This window comes from Crotalus tigris, unplaced genomic scaffold (assembly GCF_016545835.1).
Source record: "Crotalus tigris isolate CLP2741 ecotype Arizona unplaced genomic scaffold, ASM1654583v1 scf7180000018301.7375997, whole genome shotgun sequence".
Taxonomy (NCBI): domain Eukaryota; kingdom Metazoa; phylum Chordata; class Lepidosauria; order Squamata; family Viperidae; genus Crotalus; species Crotalus tigris.
In genome coordinates, this window is record NW_024096931.1 from 6,744,634 (window position 1) to 6,761,725 (window position 17,092).

Sequence of the window (17,092 nt, forward strand, 5' to 3'; positions counted from 1 at the left end):
AGGAAGGAAGGAAGGAAGGAAGGAAGGAAGGAAGGAAGGAAGGAAGGAAGGAAGGAAGGAAGGAAGGAAGGAAGGAAGGAAGGAAAGAAAGAGTGGTGGGATTTAAATAGGTGAACAACCGGTTCTCTGTGTGGGTGCCGCTTCCGGAAGTCCATTCTGGGCCTGGGCAACCAAAAATTAGCTACCGGTTTTGCTGAAGTGGTGCGAACCAGCTGAATCTCATCACTGAATCCCACCACTGATGCTCTGCAGATGAGTTGTTCAGCTCCCACTCACTGCAGACTTTAACGCAGGAGTGTTCAACCTTGGCATCTGAATAACAGAGTTGGAAGGGACCTTGGAGGTCATCTAGCAGGGAAAACCTATACCATTTCAGACAAATGGCTGTCCAATCTCTTCTTAAAAACTTCCAGAGTAGGAGCACCCGTAACTTCTGAATGCAAGCCCTTCCACTGATTAATTGTTCTCACTGTCAGGAAATTTCTCCTTAGTTGTAGGCTGGCTGGTTGGCTGGGGAATTCTGGCAGCTGAAGTCCACAAGTCTTAAAATTTGCCAAGTTTGGATATCCCTGTTTTAATAGGAATTGGTCCAGAACATCTTGGGAGCAAGTGGAGGAAATAGTTGAATTGCTAAATTGGGTTACCAAGCTGAGTCCTCACATCATAATCACACTTGTCCCTTTGAACTTTTTTTTTTTTTTTAAAGAAAGATCTTGGCTGATATTTTTTCCCATCACTTGGTTACTGGATCCTAGCATTGTCATGGTCACAGAGTTGCCAAGGAATCTTCTGCTAGAGGCAACATCTGCAGATTATTTACTGTACAACCTTAGCGGTGGGTCCTTTGGGAAGGCTGCGGTTCTGTTATCCTTTAATGATTGCAGGTTCTCTTGAACCCCATTCCTCCATCTACTCTCCCCCCCCCCTAAAAAAACAGGTTCCCTAAAACATCAGCCTAGACTGAGGGGTGGTTTGAAATGAGCCCTTGATGTCATTTGACAGTCTCTGTTAGGCAGTGGGTATTTTCATGAGACTCCCTTCTTTCTTTCTTTCTTTCTTTCTTTCTTTCTTTCTTTCTTTCTTTCTTTCTTTTTCTTTCTTTCTTTCTTTCTTTCTTTCTTTCTTCCTTCTTCTCCTTCTTCTTCTTCTTCTTCTTCTTCTTCTTCTTCTTCTTCTTCTTCTTCTTCTTCTTCTTCTTCTTCTTCTTCTTCTTCTTCTTCTTCTCAATTCCAAGCAACAAATTCCCAGCAAGAAAGAAATTCCCAGCAAACTCTGAGCAGTTTTAAATTGATTGAAGTATCCAATCAATAGGGCCTTAGCTGCTTTGGTCCTCCCCACTTCTTTTCAACTCACAGTTTATAGCAATTCTTCTCCCAGAATGTTTAGCAAGGTAGAAATCCAGAAACACTTCTGTCTTTCTTTAAACTTCAGGTGCTTGAAATATATGCAGAGCAGAAGAACTGGGACAGCTGGCCTAGCATCTAAAGGAATTAAAATTAAATGGCTGAAATAATATAAAATGGCCAGGATTGCAAGATTACAGGGATCTCGCCCCAAGGGAGACTTACGTAATGGTGTGTTACCTCATTTGACATCTTGGCAGCTTATCACATTCTCACTTGAAATTTAAGATAAAATGGGGTAGCAATTCGGACTCTGCAGATAATTCTTGTTGGGTTACAGAGGTGTTAGCAAATCTTGGTTGGAAACTACTCCAAAGAAGAGCAGTTAGGGAGGAATATGGGATTTCTTTTGACTTTAGAGATATTAAACAAACCCATTACAGCAGCATGTCTCAACCTGGGCAACTTTAAGATAAAGTGAATTTCTACTCCCAGAATTCCCCAGCCAGCACAGCTGGCTGGGGAATTCTGGGAGTTGAAATTCACCTTATCTTAAAGTTGCCCAGGTTGAGAAACGCTGCATTACAGATTTCCATAGGAGCAAATTTGCAAGATCTTCCAAATTCCATGCCAACACATACAAAGCACCGCCAAGAAACGCAACTGCTTTGTTGTTAAAAATCCACTCCAAATCTAACATCCACTTTTGGATGTTTCTGAAAGACCCACTGTAAAAGGGGCGGGGGGGGGGTTTAGAACATTTCACACAGCTTGCTTTGGGATTGAGGAAAAGGAAATGCATGCGCCCCCCAAAAGACTATCAGCAAAATTCACCTTTTAAGAAAGACGAGTTTACATTAACAGCTACTCTGTCCATTAAGGGAAGATAGATACAAGTGCTTCTTAAGTTAATGTGTGAACCCAAGTGGAATTCTAACCCAAGTGGAATTCTTTGGTGGATTTTTTTTTTTAAAAAAACCTAGAATGGATCAGAACTCTGTCTTCCTAACACTGACAATAAAACAGACCAGATTTAGACCGAATTAGACGTTTCCAACTGAACTGGACCCCTTCCTTGCTCATGAAGGATTTCAGCACCATTCAGAGTCCAGATCGCCTTGGTTCTGAACACATAAGAATCTTTCTGGAGAAAAGGGATTCTACATTGTAGTTCACTCTCTACACCAGGGCTGATACTTGCATATAAAGAATACAGCATTTGCATTTGAAACACCTGCAGAGGACAAGTTCCCTCACCTCAACCCACGTAGAATAGCTCGAAATGTGGCAGGCTGGAACTTGAAGAAGATATTTGAGCCCAACATTACAATCATAAACAAAAACCTCCTTCAATTAATTTTTTCCCCAATCAGGAGTTTTTAAGTCAGTGGTTCTCAACCTGTGGGTCGGGACCCCATTTGGGGTCAAACGACCATTTCACGGAGGTCGCCAAACAACGCAGTCCGCCATTTTCCCCCCTTTTCTTTAGCTGTGCTACTCCCTTTTCTTCTGTTGGCTTTTGAAAGCCAACAGAAGAGACTCTCTTGAATAGAGTGTAATTCTATTGGCTTTCAAAAGCCAATAGGAATTGTCCAGGCTGTCTCTGCCCTGCTGAGCCCGCCAAAAGTCCCATTCTGCAAACGGTGCTGCACCAGTTGAGTAGTCCTCGACTTATAGCCGGTTGAGTAGTCCTCGACTTACGACCGGTTGGGGGTCGCAGCATTAAAAAGGTTGAGAACCACTGCTCTAAGATTTCAATCCTCAGAATTCTCCAACCAATGGGACTGAGAATTCTGGACATTAGCCCAGACTACCTTCTGGGGGAGAAGATGGTGCCACCAAATCCAAGAAGGGCTCTTCTGGGATGTCCTGTGACTGCCCAACATCCATCAGCACTGACCGCAATGCCTGGACTGTTGGGGGTGGCTCAGGAATATCTGCTGGGCCCTGATTTCCCTGCTCCTGCCCTGTGGACCCTTGGAAAACTAGAATAGAAGAAGAATATTTGTAGTTTGGGGTGAACTGGGGGCCTGAGCTTGGTTGTTTCCCTACTAATGTTTTATTACCCAACTGGGTAACGTCATCAGTGCTAGAAGGGAATGGGGTTTGTTTTCTGTTTATGTACAAGTGGTTGACTCCAGAAGATGGTAGAGGACAGGAAGACCTGGAGGAATGTTGTCCATGGGGTCGCGATGGGTCGGACACGACTTCGCAATTAACAGCAACAACAAGGGATTTGCCCTGTCGGTGTTGGTGAGTGTGTTCTTGGAGGCGGCATGATTAGGCTGTTGTTTACTATTGGATCGTTTGTCTGAGTTGGTAGTTCCTAGTTCCTCCCAACAACCAAGTGGTAAGCAACACCCCAAACATGGAACTACCAATGCAGATAGACAATCAAACAGTAAACAATATCTTAATCAAGGAACTGCCAAGAACACTCTCACCAACACTGATAGGGCAAGCCACTAAGTCCGAAGTAGAGAGCGAACCCACTCTCTTCTAGCACTGATGATGTTATCAAGTTGGGTCACGAGAGTTGTCTGCAAGAGAACAACCAAGTTCAAAAAGCACCAAGGACCCCATGATGAGGAAACTTCCTCTCCTCTCTTCTTGCTAGCATACTATTCACACAGCAGAAGGTAGATGTACTGGACCACTCAGATAGTTGGACCAACCTGGACAGCCTAGCCAGAGGCATGGAACAATAAGAATCAGCATCTCCCATATCTTGAGGGATCCCAGAGGCAGCACCAATCCCATCCAAAGGCCCTCCCCTTTTGGCTTCTGTGCCAGTAGACCTAAGTGCCCACCTGGTCTTCCCATTGGCCCTAGGAACAAAGGGGAAAGTCTCTTTTCCTGAGCGGTGAATGGCCGCACAACACACAGCTACTGTTGACCTGACAAATGTAGAGACACACCGATGCACAGGTACACATTCACACCCACGCACACCCACACACACAAGAGACACAGAAAACATTTGCTACATCAGTGGCACCAAATGCTTTCCTGGCCACGTTGTGAAAGCTCAGATCTTCCCAGCTCAGCACTTAAGGTTCCCCTGGAGCAGTGTTCCTCCACCTTGGCAACGTTTAAGACGGGTGGACTTCAACTCCCGGAATTGCCCAGCCAGGAGACTTCTAGGAGTTGAAAGCCACCCGTCTTAAAGTTGCTAAGGTGGAGAAAGACTGCTCTGGAGCCCGTGCCCATCAGAAACTGGGTTCTCTTCCATGTTGGGAAAAGGCAAGGATGATAGGCGGATATGGCCTGCCTTAATCGGTGGACACTCTCCCCCTCCTCAGAGGATCTCCAAGAGGTCCCTTTGAATTTGGAAGAAGGAGCTATTCAAGGGGCAACGGTGTGCCAAGCTCCGCCTAGGTGAGTCATGGGGAGCCTCAGCCTAGCCCCATTTCACACGCTGTGGGTCACAGAAGTCTTCGGAACCTCCCCCAGAACTTCTGAGGGAGCAAGACTCTATGAAATCCAGCTTCTTTTCCTCTCAGAGGGTTCCAACCGACTTGAAGGTTGAGCCCCCGCCCAAGACATCCTTCAAGTACATAGGATGGGAACTCCCATGTTCCCCAGCCAGGCAGCAGAGCAGGGAGGATGGGCATTAGAGGTCCATAGATTGAGAGGTCAGCAAGGCAATGCTCTTGACTCTGCATCGACTCTTTGGCGGGGGGGGAGAGCCCTATTTTCCCAATCACCAAGGCTGTTCTGACCTATTTCTACCCCTTTAATCCCTTCTTTCTGTCTCTACAAGACCTCCCCTCCCCTCCCCAAACTGTCCCCACCCATCTCCAGTTACCCAACAGCAACTTCTGTCTGGATGAAATGGGTGTCACGAGCTCACCAATAATTCCAGTTCCCCCTCCCATGACGACCCACCACCCCCAGTCCTTTTTTTTGCCTCCCCCTCCCTCCCTCCTGGTTTACACACCATGCCTATTTCTACCGTGGCCTTAGCTGCCCTGCCACAAACCGTTTGCATTGTTCAAAAAATTGGATAAGTCATCTTTTTCTCCCCTCCCCCCTTGGTTTTCTCCTGTATTGTTTGCTTGTGGTTTGGAGAGACACAAATTCCAGTCAGTCGGGGGATCTTTTGTGGGTGTGTGTTTTTTTTTAAAAAAAGATTCCTTCCACACACCACCTGTCCCAGGGCAGAAGAAGATACGGTGCTGATATCCGAATGCTGGCTTGGCACCTTGCCGCATTCTCCTCAGACACAGATCTCAATGGCGGTCGCCAAAACCATCTGGCCTTTGGCCTTGTCTGCCCGGCCGTCAGTCCTGCTTCCTCCACCAGGGGAAGGCAGACCAGACTCCGAAGCCGCCAGCCGAGAGATGCTACCCTCCGTTAGGATGGTCCTCTTAAGTGGGGTTGGGGTGCAGCCACTGGGCGTCTCATGGCGGTGTGGGCCAGCTGAGAGCTTGTCCCCGGTGTGCTTGCGGGAACGATAAGATGGCCGCCGGCGCATCTCGGACATCAGATCGTACTTAATGAAGAGAAAGAGCTCCTTCACCGGGCAGCGTTTCTCTGGGTCGAGGGCCAGCAAGCGCTGGAACATCCGCAGGGCGTTGTCTGTGAAGCGGCGCCACTGAGAGGGCACCCCCACCAGGCGCCCCTTTTGCCACCTCACAAACTCCTCAAAGAAAGAGTCTGAGGCCGTGGCTGCTTCCCAGGGGAAGTTGCCGGTCAGCACGCAAAAGATGAGTACCCCGAAAGCCCACACATCGATACTCGCGTCCACGGTGAAGCCCTCCGCCCGGCCTGCCTGGCACACCTCAGGCGCTGTGTACGGGATGGTGCCGCTGATGCGCTTCACCCGACAGCCCACCTTGCGCGTCATGCCAAAGTCGGCCAGCTTGACGCGCCGGCAGTCGCGGTCAAACAGGAGGACATTTTCCGGCTTGATGTCCCGGTGAACCAAGTTTTTGCTGTGCATGTAGTCCAGTGCTAGACCCAGCTGTTGCACACAGCGCTTCACCATGTCCTCTGGCAGCCCCACCTGCAGGCAGACAGAGATGTCAAGAGCTGAGTTTACAGCTGGGCATGCCCAGGAGCATCTCAAGCTATATTGTAATGGTATAGTTCAGGGGTCCTCAAACCTGGCCACTTTAAGACTTGTGGACTTCAACTCCCAGAATTCCCCAGCCAGCGGAATTCTGGGAGTTGAAGTCCACAAGTCTTAAAGTGGCCAAGTTTGAGGACCCCTGATATAGTTTAATGAAAAGAAGGACTAAGGGTGACATGATAGCAGTGTTCCAATATTTAAGGGGCTGCCACAAAGAAGAGGGGAGTCAAACTATTTTCCAAAGCAGTGCAGGATAAGAAGCAACGGATGGAAACTAATTTCTCCTTAGTTCTAGGTTGCTTCTCTCTTTGATTAGAGAACTTAGAGAGAGAGAGAGAATAACTTTATTGTCATTTCAAATGTACACCAATCGGCCTGCATTAATGTATGCCGATTTGTGTACATTTAAAGTGACAATAAGGTTCTCTCCTCTCAAGTTCTCTAATCAAGGAGAGAAGCAACCTGCACTACTTTAAATTCAAGTAATGAAGGCCACATATGGCAATTGCTGTGTGAGGGATAAGTTAATCTTCCATTGTCCAGCCTTCCCAACTCTTGAAATCTTCCCACAGAAGTAACATCTGTGCAGGGTACAAGATGAAGCCGTGGGCCAGATGAGAAGATCACATTTAGTTTCCAGACCATATTGTTAGTATCATAATTGGAGTAAGCTTCCATGAAATAGCTTCAGGAAACAGAGATACACCCAGTTGCCCATCTTGGTATTCTATTAGAAGACATCTTGCCTCCCTTCCGTTCAGGTCAAGAAGGAGCAAACATGGTCCACTTACCTGTGGAGGAATGATATCAAAAAGGTCTCCTCCAGGGGCGTATTCCTGGGCAAAAACATAGCAATCCTCCGTCTCAAAGACTACATCAAACACTTTGATGATGAAAGGGCTTGAAGATAAAGTATTGGTGATGCTGAACTCCCTCAAGAAATTCTTCAGTTTGGTCTTGTTCTTGTTGACGAATTTCAGAGCCATCTTGGTGCCTGTGGAGGGAGAAGATGGGGCAAGAAAGAGGACTTTGAGCAACTCTCTGGAGGATGGGGGCTTCAAGGAAATAAAATGGTTTTGGAAACCACTGCCCAGGTAAGCTTGAACTCAAAACATGATCTTTTAACAGGACCGAAGTTTTTGTACAGTTGGCCGTTCCTCAACCAACGTATTTAATCAGTAGCGAAATAACCGGTCCCAGTTTTTAAGTCTTCCTGGGCTACAACTCTATGTTGGCTAAGTCACAGTTTGTGGGTTAGGTTTGGCTTAGCATATTGCACAAATTGAGACATTACAGTTTGTGAAATGTGGCTCGTGCTTGATGCCTTGTGTGGTCACCAGGAGAAGGTATAGATGTGGTAGTCCTCGCCTTGCAACCCCATTCGTTTAATGACCATTCAGAGTTACCACAACACTGAAAAACATGACTTGCAACTGGTCCTCGCACTTATAACCATCGTAGCATCCCCATGGTCGTGTGCATGTATCTATGACAGTTGCAGTGTCCAAGGTCATAGGATCACCACTTGTGAGCTTCCCAGCGGGCTTTTGACAAGCAAACTCAATGGGGGGAGGCCAGATTCGCTTAACGACCATATGATTCACTTAACAACATTGATTCGCCTAACAACCATGGGAAAAAAGGCTGTAAAAGTGGACCTGACTGTTTAGCCTCCTCCTTGCTTAGCCACAGACATTTTGGCCTGTGGTTTTCAGCCAAGGACTGCCTGTATCTCCTTCTCTGCTCTCCGTGAATTTTCCTGAACTGTGCATCACTTAATTTTCTTCACCTTAGTCTGTTTTTCACCAGAATTCGCCCTGTGGCTTGGACAGCTTTTTTCTCAACCTTGACAGCTTTAAGACGCATGGATCTCAACTCCCAGAATTCCCCAGCCAGCCTGGGAGTTGAAGTCCACGCGTCTTAAAGCTGCCAAGGTTGAGAAACACCAAGTTAGCAGTGGAGCAAGTGGGTTAATTTTCTTTCTTTTTTTGACCATTTTTAATCCATTCAAAGCATGGATCACGCCTGGGGAGGGGAGAGGGACATCGTATTTCACTCCTCCCTGGAACTCACCTGTGCTCTTATGGGAGACCAGGTCTACCTTCCCGTAGGTCCCTTTCCCCAGCTCACGGATGAGGTCGTAGTGCTTGTTGATGTCCGTGCCAGAAAGGGTGCGGATGGCCAGCGACTGCATGTCCTCCGTGATCAAGGGGACCCCGCAACAGGCCAGCTTGCGCGACGGCTCTTGCTCGATGGAGGCGGCACTCATGGTCATGCTGAAAGAGAGCAAGAGAAAGATCTCGGTCACCCATCATCGAAATCGGCCTATCGCGGTCATCAAGCAGCGCAAGGGAACTGGCGTTCCAGGATCCCAAAGTCAATTGACGGCATCCTGGTCATTAGGAAAGGTTCGTACAGAGAAAGAATGTTGGCTCAGGTGACCATAAGCCGTTTTTTAAAAATGCTAAGATACTTGTTCAAGCTTCAGAGGTGTGGCCAGAGAAAAGAGAGATTAAAATTAACAATTTTAGCATAAATGGATCTCTTGCTCTCACAGTCCCTCTCCTTTTCTCTCTCCCTCCCTGCCTCCCTCCCTCTCTCTTCCTGCCTCCCTCCCTCCCTCTTCCTCCTTCCTTCTCTCTATCTCCCTCTCTCCCCCTCTTTCCTCTCTTCCTCCCTCCCTCTCTCTTCCTCCCTCCTTCTCTCCTCTCCCTCCCTCTCTCTTCCTCCCTCCTTCTCTCCCCCTCCTTCCCTCTCCCTCTCCCTCTCCCCTTCCCTCTCTCCCTCCTTCTCTCCCTCCCTCTCTCCCTCCCTCCCTCTCTCTCTCTCTCTCTCTCCCTCTCCCCCTCTCTCTCCCTCCCTCCCGAAGTCCCGAACAGAATTATCCTGAGTTTTGATGACTTGGATAATGTATTGTTGTACTTTCATGGTGGGAGGTGGACTTTAAGGACAAAATTGGTGTCTTAGATCTGGAAGATGCTTAAAGGAAAAGATTTCCCCTGTCCCGTCATGTCTGACTCTAGGAGACGATGCTTATCTCCGCTTCTTAGCTGAGGACGCCAGCCTTGTCCGAAGACAATTTCCATGGTCATGTGGCCAGCAGGACTATATGCCAAGGCGCATGGAACGCTGTTACCTTCCCACCAAAGTGGCACCTATTTAGCTACTCGCGTTTGCATGCTGTTGAGCTGCTAAGTGGGCAGGAGCTGAGGCAACAACGGGAACTCAGCCGATCACATATCACTCGGGTCTCGTACCAGGCCTGTTAGCTTTCCAGCGCACAAGCTCAGTGTCTTTAACCGCTGAGCCATCGCGCCTCCGGAAGACACTTAAGGCACCCATTTCTCCCCCTCAAATATCCCCCAAATGGCCAACTTGTCCAATTCCCAGCTTATATTCAACTTCAGAGGGGGGGGGCATATCAAAAAAAGTCAAGGTGGGGCCCAAGTGCAGATTGGTTCACCCCTTTTTTATGTGCACCTGCTCAGGTTAAAAAAAAAAAGAGCCAAACATTCCATCATGCAAGCAGGCTGGGGAATTCTGGGAGTCGAGGTCCAGATCTTTTCAAGCTGCCGAGACTGAGAAACAACACCGAGATAGACCCTTCTGGCAGCTGCCATTTAGAAAACAGAGATTAGAAGAGAGAAATGCCGTAAACTGATCAGATCTTCATTTTTTTTCCGGATTCCCCTTTCATTCTTCTATCGTCCTTTTCCCTGTTTCCCCGATCGTATCTTTTCTGTGACGGAGCAAAATATCCTACGTTACAGGGTGCATTTAATAGGCCTCTATTCCAGTCTAGCAGGTTTTTTTAAAGAGATTTTTTTGAAATCCACAAAAAGGACAAGTAAACGTGAACCCTTAACCAGTTATCTTTGCAGTGTCCTTGTAAGATAAACAGACTTGCTGCGTATCTTCCTTTCATTTAGATAATGCTTAAGAGAAATTGCTGAAGGATCTATCAACTGTGTGTTTTTTTTCTAATGCAGCCAGTTTTAAAACATAAAAATTCTCCCAAGATAAGCTTATCTGGCCTGGTTGGTATTTAAGGGGGGGGGGACTTTTGTTTTCTTTGGTAGACTCTTTGTTGCTTGAAGAGTCTTGAAGCTAGCCTCTGTTCAGAATGCACAAATATATTTCCACTAGAGATTGCACAGCCTTAATTGGAACAGTATACAGCAGTGGTTCTCAACCTTTTTAATGCCGCGACCCCCAACCGGTCGTAAGTCGAGGACTACTCAACCAGTCATAAGTCGAGGACTACTCAACTGGTGCAGCACCGTTTACAGAATGGGACTTTTGGCGGGCTCAGCAGGGCAGAGACAGCCTGGACAATTCCTATTGGCTTTTGAAAGCCAATAGAATTAGACTCTATTCAAGAGAGTCTATTCTATGGGCTTTCAAAAGCCAATAGAATAAAAGGGAGTAGCACAGCTAAGGAAAAGGGGGGGGGGGGAAATGGCGGACTGCGTTGTTTGGTGACCCCCGTGAAATGGTCGTCCAACCCACAGGTTGAGAACCACTGGTATACAGTATTCTAAAATCAGGGTTTTCCAGAATTGCTCTTATTCCATTAGTTAAGAGATTAAAACTCTTGCAATTACTCCCTGCATGCCAAAATTGGTCTGTTGCAATTTCTTCCACGTTCAAGTCCATTTTTTTTAAAAAATGCAGCCCTCTCCATCCTTATTCAAATTCCCACCCATCCCTCCCTCCTTAATTTATATTCAGTATTCTGCTTGATTTATCATCTGAAGATAATTCTGCCCGTTATCTTCCCCCCACACACACACATTTTCAATCTTCTGAGACCGGCCATGATCATGAGGTTGCAAATGCAGAGCACATGACCTCGGGAGACTGACAGTTGTTAAGGGCCAGGACCGTTTAGTTGTCAGTCAATTTTTTTCCCAGTAGCGTTGTAATTTTTTTTTTTTTTTTTATTAAAAGTTTTATAAATTTTACAAAAAAGAAAAAAGAATACAAAACAAGAGACAACATATACAAAAAAATAAAACTAAACAATAAAAAAAAAAATATAAAAAAAAACCCCCCACCCCTCCCAAAAAAACCCCCCCCTCCCTTCCCCCCCCCCTGAGCTTCCCAGAGCAGAATATAGGCTTAAGAAGTAAAAATAAAAATTAAATTAAGAACTTTATATTTATATATATAAAAAGATTATCTATAATATATATAAAAATAAAACTTATGAAAAAACTATATAATATTTTTGTATACCCAATCTAAATTGTATAAATTTTATCCATTTATCCCAAACAGCAAGAAACTTCTCTTGCGTTTGTTGCTTTAAGAAAGCCGAAATCTTTGCCATTTCCGCCAGATAAGCTACTTTAAGAAACCATTCCTGCAATGTAGGCAAAGATTCCTTCTTCCAATATTGTCCTACTAACAGCCTAGCGGCTGTAATTTTGAATGGTCGTTAAACGAATACAGGACTTCCTGTATGTGTGCTGCTTCAGTCACCCCATTGTGCCCACCCGGTTGACTTTTAGACCTTCCCCTATAGAAACCCCTGCCCTAATGGCTGGGAATTATGGGATTCTGACTCCAGGATATTTGGAGGGCACCAGAATGCCTACGGTACAATTAAATGTGGATTAATCTGACATTCTCCCTATCCCAACCCAAAGCCAGGCAGCTCTTGATCGCTTCAGGAGCTTTAAATCCAGATGATTTAACTCCCAAGCCCTGCAAAGCCGCCTGCTTTAATTCTCCTGATGCCCTGAAGCCTGGAGGGGTACCCACTGGTGCCAAGTGTAATTGGCAACTCGTTAGCAGCTCATTGAGAAGGCTGGAGGACACGTGATCAGAGTAGGATGCTTGACATCATCTGCTAAATCCAGCCAGATTCAGGAAGGGGGGGGGTGAGGAATTACAGAGCTTGGGAACAACTGCCCTATTATTAAGTGGTGTGAAATAGCACAGAATGGGAGCAAAGGAGAGAGAGAGAAAAAAATCAGTGCAATTCAGAATCAAGAGGAAGGGCAGGGAAAGGGGCTTAAGGACCTCCAGGATAGGGGTGTCCAACCTTGGCAACTTGACAACTTGGAGACTTCAACTCCCAGAATTCCCCAGCCATATTTATAGTCAGGAAGGCTAGTGGTAGAAAAAAAAAAACAATTGCAACCAGCCCGCTTTCCATTGAGGACCTGTACAAGCCAGAAAGAGGCCTGAGAAAGTATCTATAGACCCCCCTGACATCCTGGATATAATCTGTTTCAACTGCTCCCCCCTGGGATGCTGCTATAGGGCAATGCATGCCAAAGCAACTAGAAACAGAGACAGTTTTTCCTCCCCCGTGCCATCCCTCTGCTAAACACACAGAATTCCCACAAGCATGGTCTTATGCCTACAGATATCTAACCATGTAGTAGGCCTGCATTACTCTTATCCTTCTCATCTTTCCTATTACCTGCTCCTATCTTATGACTGTCACTTGGTTGGCTGCATCTTATGACCTGTGATTGCATCTTTTTATGATTTGTGATTTATCACTTTTGTTTCTTGTATATACGCTGAGAGCTTCTGCACCAGAGACAAATTCCTTGTGGGTTCAATCACACTTGGCCAATAAACAATGTTCTATTCTGTTCTGTTTCGTTCCATTCCATTCCATCTCTATTCTATTCTATTCCATCTCTATTCTATTCTATTCTATTCTATTCTATTCTATTCTATTCTATTCCGTATAAAGATTCTATTCTATTCTATTCTATTCTATTCTATTCTATTCTATTCCGTATGAAGATTCTATTCTATTCTTTCTGTTCTGTTCTATTCTATTCTGTTCTATTCCGTATAAAGATTCTGTTCTGTTCTATTCTATTCTATTCTATTCTATTCTATTCTATTCTATTCTATTCTATTCTATTCCATTCCTGTTCTGTTCCATTCCATTCTGCATTCCATTCCATTCTCTATTCCATTCCTTATTTTGGAGAGATGGTTTCACGTATTGGGTAAAGAGTTGGAATAGCAGCAAGGAGATCCACTTAGATCCACAGACTCTCCCTGGTGACTCTGAACTCTCTGTTCTATCTCGTTCACAGAGGTGGTTGTTGTGCTGAAAAGTGGGAGGGGGGGGAATTTATCGTCTTGGTACCGCCATTCTCCGATGGCATCAGAATATTTATCCTTTCACAGGGCTGCACGCCAATCTCATACCAGGCTTAACCAAGTCTGTGCAACATCAAACAGGAGCATTGCCACTGCATCCCGCTTCTGTTAACTGGAATCTTGCTTGAACTTTCAGGGGCTTAATGTGTGTGCAAACCCAGCCTACATGCTTCAGTGCGGGTCCCTTATCTTATGAAAAAGCACAAAAGTGGTTAATTTGAAAATCAGCTCAACCATATTGAGTCAACCCAACCCAGCCGGAAGGATTATATTTTGACTGAAAGGGCTAAAATGACAGATGCTCTCCTGAGTTCTCAACTGCTAGAGCTTCATCCTAGTCTGTGAAAGGTAAAAAAAAAAGTATCTCTGGGCATTTGCAGAGTGCCTTTCTTGCATTGAGGTTTATTCTCGATATAGGCTCAGTGTCTTTCAGCATCGTGCTTGATTCCTTTTGCCCTTGGAAAGTGTAGCTTCTCGTAACCTAGTGGGCAAGCATCCCATAAACCCTGCAGGCATTCCAGGTAGCTGGCTTGCCGTGACACTCAAAGAATGTTCTCCAGCCAGCTTGGGAGCTTGGCAACACATCAGCCTACTCACCCCAGGACGCGGCTCCAAACGCTCTCCATAAATCAGCATTGCTCACACTACTCTGCTTGCTGAGGCTTGGCTTCGTGCACTGCTTTTTGCATACAAGCCATAATTGGAGGGTTTATTTCACAAGCCACAGTCGGCAAACCCTGGTGGGGCACACAGTGTACGATCCTACCAGTATAAAGCAACTTCTTTCTTCATTGGGAGCTCAGAGATAGGACCATATCCCCCGCCTGGTCGAGCCTGCAGATCGTTGGGGGCAAGATGCTGACTCTGTAAACCGCTTAGAGAGGGCTGTAAAAGCACTGTGAAGCGGTATATAAGTCTAAGGCAGTGGTTCTCAGCCTTTTTAATGCCGCGACCCCCAACCGGTCGTAAGTCGAGGACTACTCAACTGGTGCAGCCCCGTTTGCAGAATGGGACTTTTGGTGGGCTCAGCAGGGCAGAGACAGCCTGGACAATTCCTATTGGCTTTTCAAAGCCAACAGAATTAGACTCTATTCAAGAGAGTCTATTCTATTGGCTTTCAAAAGCCAATAGAATAAAAGGGAGTAGCACAGCTAAGGAAAAGGGGGAAAAATGGCAGACTGCGTTGTTTGGCGACCCCCGTGAAATGGTCATTCGACCCCAAATGGGGTCCCGACCCACAGGTTGAGAACCACTGGTCTAAGGGCTATTGCTATTGCTTTCCCGGCAACCAACGGATGGGGCCATGAAACCCATTGCCTATTCTCTTTCAGCCCTGGTATTATTCTGCTGTCTTTGCAGCACGCTTGGCTCTGTGGCTAGACAGTCGCAGCTCGCTGGGAACAAAACACAATTAAATCTCTTCTCTCTTATCTCAAGAGCCGTCTTTCTTGTCTCCTGCTGCTCAGGTACCCAATTTAGCTGCCTTGGCCTCCCCTCGGAGCCCCAGCAGCTGCTCCCTCTTCTGCTTTGTCTCTTTCCCTCCCTCCCTCCCTCTTTATCTTTGCTGCCTTTGTTCCTTTGCTAACCTCCATCCCTCACCTCTGTCCCTCTCCTTCTGCCTTCAGCAATCTCTTTCATGCCTTCAGCAATCTGCTCGAAGCAAAATCCGCTCTGAGTCCCCACCAGCAACTCACCTCAAAAACAGGTTCTCTACAAAGGAGCTCAAATCTCTTTCTTCCACATCCTGCTTCAATCCTGGGGTGGGAAATCATTGTTTCTTTTTTAGCCAACAGCCCTCCCCCCCCCCATAACTTTCAGTGGCATGCCAGGAACTCACTCCCTAATAAATGGGGGAAAGAGAACAATTGACAATACTGGGGAAAGTAATATTTTTGTTACCCATAAAAGATAATATTTTAGATCAGGGCTGAAATGAGGGGTCCCGGTGTGCACTAGGACTGATGCTGTTACCTAGTTTGGGTAATGAAACGTCTGCAAGAAAACAAGCAAGCTCAGAGAGCACCAAGGACCCCTCAATGTTTTTGCTTTAATTCCTTTGGCTAGAGTTTAAATGACATGGTGAGCATTTCATGCTCAGTTCTAGAGGTGAACGGTTTAATGTCCCTAATTTTGTCAGCTAGAGGAGTTTCTCCATCAGTCTGAAAGGAGACAATCACAGATGTGACTGTATTCAAGCAGCACCATAGCTCACTTAGCCCTTGGCTTGTTAGTTAAACCACAAAAGGCAAGCTTTATGCGTCACACCAAATGTTAAGGCTTCCAAGCTGCAAAAACTGTCAGGAAGTTTCTCCTTAGTTCTAGCTTGCTTCTCTCCTGGATTAGTTTCCATCTGTTGCTTCTTGTCCTGCCTTCGGGCGCTTTGGAGAATAGCTTGACTCCCTCTTCTTTGGGGCAGCCCCTGAGATGTTGGAAGACTGCTATCATGTCCCCCCTGGAAAATCCACTCAAAGACAGCCTTTGGCAATGCAGCTAGATGTATAATTTTGGCCAGGCAGTACCTGCTCAGCTTCCCAGAGCTCCAAAATGAAGACTTTACATTAGCTGTTGTTGATGCCGCAACTGTTGTGAGCTCCACCAAAGGAAACAGTTTTCACAAGGGCAGAAAATCATGTGCTACTGGAAAAGAATCCAGGGACACCAGAGAGATTTTACATTCATTTGTATTTCAGAAGCTGAAGCTTTTCCTTCCTGTCTGTTGTTCTGTCAGGAAGCTTCTCCTTAGTTCTGCCTTGGATCTCTCTCTGATAAGTTTCCACCCGTTGCTTCTTGTCCTGCCTTCGGACGCCTTCGGAGAATAGCTTGACTGCCTCTTCTTTGTGGCAGCCCCTGAGACAGTGGAAGACCACTATATCATGTCCCCCCTCGTCCTTCTCTTCATTAAACTAGACATACCCAATTCCAGCAACCGTTCCTTATATGTTTTAGCCTCCAGTCCCCTGATCCTCTTTATTGCTCTTCTCTGCACTCTTTCTAGAGTCTCAGCCTCTTTTTTAGGTCATGGTGACCAAAACTAGATGCAGCATGTCAAGCGTGGTTTTACCGCGGCACAATGATCAATTACCAATTGCTCTAGGATCATGTGAGTACCTCCAGCTCTCTGGCGGTGAAGGAGAAATCTGACTTGGATGAAGCTACCTTAAATGTTGCCAGCTGCTTTGCTCCAAAGGAGGGTGGAGTAACTCTTCAGATGTGCAGTGGCGCCTGTTTTTCTTCCTCATTTGGAGAAGCTGTGAGGTTAGAAACTGATGCTATTCCCAGTTTATTTTATTCTTATCCCTCTGCTTGTGGTCATCTCAAGACAGCATCCATGTCCAATGTTCCTACTTCTATTTCCTTCACAACAACCACCCTTTGATGTGACTTGGGCTGAGAAAGAGGGACTATTCCAAAGTCATCCAGCCAGCTTTTACATCAGAGAGGACTAGAACCCATCTAGTTTCCAGCCTAGGTCCTCCTCCACTATCCCAAACTACTGCTTTATAATGTGGTTTTCTGGTTTCTTTCTCCTTCATCCTTT

The 17,092-nt window shown here is 46.1% G+C and overlaps 1 protein-coding gene across 2 annotated transcripts in view; it reads right to left on the reverse strand.

Annotated features, from left to right (window-relative positions):
- Positions 1-5,276: 5,276 nt before the first annotated feature.
- Positions 5,277-17,092, reverse strand: part of SBK1 (SH3 domain binding kinase 1) — a 54,308-nt gene continuing 42,492 nt past the window's right edge. For both annotated transcript variants that reach the window (XM_039349906.1, XM_039349907.1), the window contains exons 2-4: positions 8,491-8,693; positions 7,209-7,411; positions 5,277-6,351 (exon numbers count right to left, since the gene is read on the reverse strand). In XM_039349906.1, the coding sequence (XP_039205840.1) occupies positions 5,563-6,351; positions 7,209-7,411; positions 8,491-8,693 (1,195 nt within the window). In that variant the 3' untranslated portion in view covers positions 5,277-5,562. The remainder of the gene's footprint in view (positions 6,352-7,208; positions 7,412-8,490; positions 8,694-17,092) is intronic.